The sequence below is a fragment of the Octodon degus genome, unplaced genomic scaffold (genome assembly GCF_000260255.1).
Source record: "Octodon degus isolate 3935 unplaced genomic scaffold, OctDeg1.0 scaffold00135, whole genome shotgun sequence".
Lineage (NCBI taxonomy): Eukaryota > Metazoa > Chordata > Mammalia > Rodentia > Octodontidae > Octodon > Octodon degus.
In genome coordinates, this window is record NW_004524711.1 from 1,523,830 (window position 1) to 1,529,461 (window position 5,632).

Below are 5,632 nucleotides of genomic sequence, written 5' to 3' on the forward strand. Positions count from 1 at the left end.
ACTATCAATTAATAACCCCGAAACCTTTCAGCAAAGACAATGGCAAGGTAAAAACCATTGTGAATTCTACACATACTTTGATATCAGCCAATAAAAGAAACCTAAACTTTCCATTTTTAGCAGTGTCACGGAGGCTTTAACATTCCTCCTAATGTCAATGTGTAATTTCCAGGTCCAATTCTTAAAAATATGTGTGTGAAGTTACCAAAGGCCTATGCAAAGTGAAAGCTTTAGTAAAGCAGCTTAAAGTTTTGCTTGTAAGTTATATCAATACCAAGAAATTTTTAAAAACTTATTTAAACTGTAATAATTTACTTTCTATGTATAACCTAAAGATTGGGAGATTTTCAGCATTAAACAGTGACACATATTAAGTTTCAGAGATTTATTAATCTGTGCAATAAACTCCAACAAATAAACATGATTTCATGCATTTAAACAAGAAGCATTTCCTGGTTCAATGGAAAATTGTGCGGATGGCTTCTGAAAGACCTTCATTTTAAGCAGCTTTATAGTGAAACATTTCACTTAAAAGTCGGGACCTTCTTTCTTCAGTTTGCTGTAATCCATATTCACAGTGAAGAACTTGGAAAAGAAAAATGGTATTTTAGACATCAAATAAAGAGAGATGGCATAGCAGTTTCAGAATTAGTTCTATTCAGTTTTCTATAGTAATAATTACAAAATGAATTTTTATTATGAATATTTAACAATACAAAAATCATTCTAAGATATTGTAGCTTAGATTTCAGTCCTGTAGTAAGGATTTTTTTACAGCAAAAACATTCAATCTATGACAAAACAGTATTAATCTTTTAGTTAAAAGTCTATAAAAATCCTATTTCAACATGAATAATTAAGAATTCCTTCTGATATAAACTGCTACCTCTTAATTCTACAAGCTTTTATGTTACCCTTAGTAAATACACTGGAGAGTCTCCAACAGAATAGAGCAGAACTGAGAACTGCCTTCCTACGTAAGTGCTATAATTGTGATGGGAAAGAGCCTGCAACTAGGAGAGGCTAGGAATAAAAATAATACTCTGTGGCTTATGTAAGTTTTCAGACACAAATTGGGTTTACTCCAGCAAACTATTCTGTCTCTCTCAGAGGTTTCCTTAATTTCCTAATCAAGGTTGTACCAATATCAACCTGGTAACCACTTCTGGTGGCACCTTTTAAATAACGCAGCATTTTTGCATCTTGTAAGTTTCCAAGTATTTGCTTATATTCAGTTAATACTAAAAATCAGTTTTACTGATTGCTTTTAAAAATAAAAGCTTGTCTCTAATGCCCAATAACTTTTAAAAAGATGTTTTATACTTGAAATCGGTCCAGGTTTTCTACTAAAAAAAAGAAATCAAGATCTGCACATAGGCCCATATAAGGCTATAATCTCAGACTGGTTCTATTTTGTGCCAAAGGACACTGAAGAGGTTGTGCTCTAAGACATTTATTGCCAAAAGAAACAAAACTCCATCTTCTTCAGACATTCTACTAAAAAAAAGTGCAGGGCTACGGGGACAGCACTGGCCTAGCATGTGCAAGGTCCTGGGTGTGAACTTCAACTCTGTGGAAAACAATTCACAGATCTGCGTCCACTGTGTCTTCCAATGTCATTTCTTCAAATACACTCTAACATCTTTTTTTTCTGATTCAAAAAGTATTATTTTACTTGACTTTTTGCAAAAGAAAACCTTCATTACCAAGTTATCCTTGAGATGCACACACAAAAACATAGAGTCTTATATACAAAAAATTATGATTAAACCACAAAGTCATTTCCTTGTTCTGGAAGTTTTAAGGAATAAGCTAGACATTAAAATTTCAAAAAGAAACTATGCTATCTTCTAACATGTTAAAATATTAGAAAGAGTGCTTACAGAAAGATCTGCATGGGTACATTAAAAAGAAAAAGCATTTGTAGAGCTCTCCTAACAGACGCCAGGCACTGGCCTTTATCCCTTATGTGTATCTTGGTCACCCCAACTTTTCTTATTCTTACTTTATACAAAAGGAAATTGAAAATCAAGTCATATGACTTGTCAAATAATAAATATGAAACTGACATAAAGTAGAAAGCTTGTAATATCTTGGCTAGTTTCCTCAAAACTAAACAGGCTGACTTGCTTCAAACTCAAAATTCTCTCCCGAAGTACTGTAATTTTCAAATCTGATTTATATCCATGCCTCTACCACCTGCCAACTGGTGGCTACTTGAGGAGATCTGAAGTAACTATCTCTGTCTTAGCTTTGGGACCTTTACTGAACAAGTACTGGGGGCATGTTCATGCTCAAATTGTACTACACATAGTGCTATCTTGCTGCTTGTGTCACCTTTTGCAACCTGGCAACAAGCAGCTCTGGCATGAACTGATTATTCACGTCTTCCTGAAATTCATGTTGCAATCTTAATCCCCAACAAGACAATGGTATTTGGAAAACTGGACCTTGAGAGCTAATTGGGTCATAATGGTAGAGCCTGCAGGACTAGATTAGCACCTTTACAAGGAAGAATGAGAAGGCTTCTTCTGCTCTCTTCTCAATCTGAAGACAAGTAAGGCAGAAGACCCATCAAGAATTGGTTGATCCTGGACTACAGAACTGTGAGAATCCAACTTCTCCTGTTTATGCCACTGAGTCTATGATATCTTGTTCTAGCCATCTCATATCTTAGTGGTTTACAACAATAAAGTTTTATTTTTCATTTACATATCTTGTTCATAAATTAACTGCTCCATGTTCTCTTCATTCCAATCCCATGCTGGTAAATAGCCCTTACCCAAAATTCTGTTCTCACGAGATGGAAAAGAACAGAGAAGCACATAATGGTTCAAAAGCTGCAAATGTCATTTTGTCAGTGGGCCACAAAAACAAATTCTCTTAGACGACAATGAATAACAAAGACATTAATTCAGCTGACTTCATTGTTTGTGTTCAGAAGCAGTTAAGTACACTTACTCACTCCAGGTTTCCATTTCTCTAGATGTATTTCCTTTTCCTTTCCATCTTACCATTGTTAATATCTGTGCTATAGCCACTCCCAGCTTAGTCTGTCACGTGCACTAGGCTTTATGGCAACAGCACTCTGTTGTTAGTTCATGTGGCCTCATATTGGCATTATTATTCCATTCAACAGCATTGATAACTTGCTTCACTAACAGAATCATTTAGTAAACTTTCCAACTACACATACAAAGAAGCTCCATGTGCTCTTTGGTAGAAGGATCATCACCTATTTCTTTTTTGTTTGCTTGCTTTCAGATATAGGAGGCTCTGGCTCTGAAGTCCAGATTGGCCTTGAACTCACTATGTAACCCAGGCTGGCCTTGAACTCATGGGGATCCCCCTCCCTCCCAAGTGCTGTACCAACATGTCCAACCTTTGTGTCTTTTTTTTTTTTTGGCACAACCGGGGATTGAACTCAGGCCCTTGCACTTGCCAGGGAAGCGCTTATTCTACTGAGCCATCTCCCCAGCCCCAGTGTCTTCTTTTTTGATGTTTCTTAGATGTAGAAATATTTTTTTCTAAAATGAACTTCACATAACATTTGTAGGACAGAAAAATACATCACAAGGACATTTAGTATTTTTGAAAATAAAATGTTAACACGTAGAGCAAATGGTCATCCTAAAAGTTGCTGTCATCAGTATATTAAGTCCCCAAGTTACAAACAGCTAAGTTGCAAACTTCCAGATACATTTCCTCTTTTATGCTTTACATTGTACATTTTATGTCAAAAGCGCATATGACTCACTCTGTTAAGTTTCAACTGACTTTAATTTCTTACTATTAATCATCTAACCGTACTAATAAGAAAAAACTGCCAACCAAAACATCCTACAGCTTAGTGTTACTCCAATGAAAACTCTCAGCTGTACATTCACCAGTGTAACCAGAATCTCTGAGTAGAGCTGAAGAATGCATTTTAACAAATTCTATGTACAAAAAGTCTGAGAAAAATTAAGGTTACCTAAGAATAAAATAATAGCTGAAAACTGTCCTATCTCTTCTTTTAGTGTCTTAATAAAACCTGACATTAAGATAATTAAGACATGAACTTAATTTTATAACTTGAGCCTAAAGACTGGAAGCAAAACTCATAGGAAAAAGTATTTAGCAGAACAGTAAACTATTTGAATTTCAGAGAACAATCTAAGAACTCTTTGAAGTTCTAATAGAATTTTACAAATCAACAAAACTGAATAAACAATTTCAAAAAAAACCATTCCATGTCCAAATATATTACAATATACACTCCAGAAATCTAGATGTTTGTATCTTACCTTGTATTGATCATTGGGACCCAGTTTGTTCCAGGGTTCTGGGTTATTCTTCCTGTCCCAACTAAATGAAAGAAAACATTGTATTTGTTATAATGAGAAAATGCTACTAGAATAATGTTTTGTACATCTCAAGAAGCTAATATCTTAAATAGATCTATGTCATTTTCTATTAGGGGATATTACTTTCATTATGGAATTAAAACAATCTATAAAGCAACTCCATGTAGTCAATTTAAAAAAAAAAAAAAAGAACAAAGCCTCTTGAAGAAGTTGCCCTTGGCTCTATCTTCTTTACAGAATTTACACATGGCTTTTACTAAGTTCAATTCTCAATTAACAATGGATATATAAAAGTGTACTGAATAATGCTGAATCAGTATTTTGTCTATTTTAAAACTTCAAAAAAATTACCTATTGTAGAAATTAGACAATATTTCTGCAAGCTAGGAACTATAAGTATTGCACAAAAAAACCTATCCCAATTCTATAACCATTTGAAGATTTGGTATTAACAATTCAACTTTCCAGTAAGAAAATAAAACTCAGAAATTTAATCATTTCATGAACCGGGAAAAGTGAATCACAACAGTAAGGGGTCTGAACTTACTATATGGCTGCAGAAGTCAAGTTCTAATACTGCACTTGACTTTACCAGCACTAGAAAAACTGAGGCTCCTAAAACCAGCTTGACAAACTATTAGAGGTTAAGTATTTGGAAGTACTTACCTGACATCTGGATTGAACAATGCCAGACGTGTCAAATACAGTGCTGCTCCAGTACCTCCTGCTCCAATAAACACGAAAAGGGGGATCAACTAGAAAGAAACACAATAGGTAATTATGTTTGGCTCTAATGAAACATAAAATAGACAAGAATTAAGCCACGAGTGATGGCCCATGCCTGCAATCCCAGCACTCTAACAGGCCAAAATATGAAGATTATCAGTTCAAACCCAGCACCACCCATTTGTGACTTGCCAAAAACACAACTTGTGATCCTGTCCAAAAAAAAAAACAAGGCTAAGGATGTAGCTCAGTGGGAAGGCCCTAAGTTCTATCTTGAGTAACACCCAAAACTAAATATACAAAAGAAAAACCATCTTCAAATTTCTTGCTCTTGAGAGGTTGCAGTATTTTCTATACAATAATTTCCAAATTTCAAAACTACAGTTTGCAAATTTGTCTTAAAATTTAACAGAAAGCAGCTGAGCATGCTGGCACTGGTCTTCCAGGCTGAGGCTGGAAGATCGATTAAAGACTGAGGCCAGCCTAAACTACAGAGTGAGATCCTGCCTCAAAAAGATAAACAGATAATTAAGTACCATAGATGGAGTTAAGATTACTTT

General features: G+C 34.9%; 1 protein-coding gene across 1 annotated transcript in view; it reads right to left on the reverse strand.

Moving 5' to 3' along the window:
• Nucleotides 1-370: 370 nt before the first annotated feature.
• Nucleotides 371-5,632, reverse strand: part of Ndufa4 (NDUFA4, mitochondrial complex associated) — a 9,453-nt gene continuing 4,191 nt past the window's right edge. Inside the window, exons 2-4 of the mRNA XM_004641328.2 lie at nucleotides 5,013-5,101; nucleotides 4,287-4,347; nucleotides 371-585 (exon numbers count right to left, since the gene is read on the reverse strand). Of these exons, the coding sequence (XP_004641385.1) occupies nucleotides 529-585; nucleotides 4,287-4,347; nucleotides 5,013-5,101 (207 nt within the window). The 3' untranslated portion in view covers nucleotides 371-528. The remainder of the gene's footprint in view (nucleotides 586-4,286; nucleotides 4,348-5,012; nucleotides 5,102-5,632) is intronic.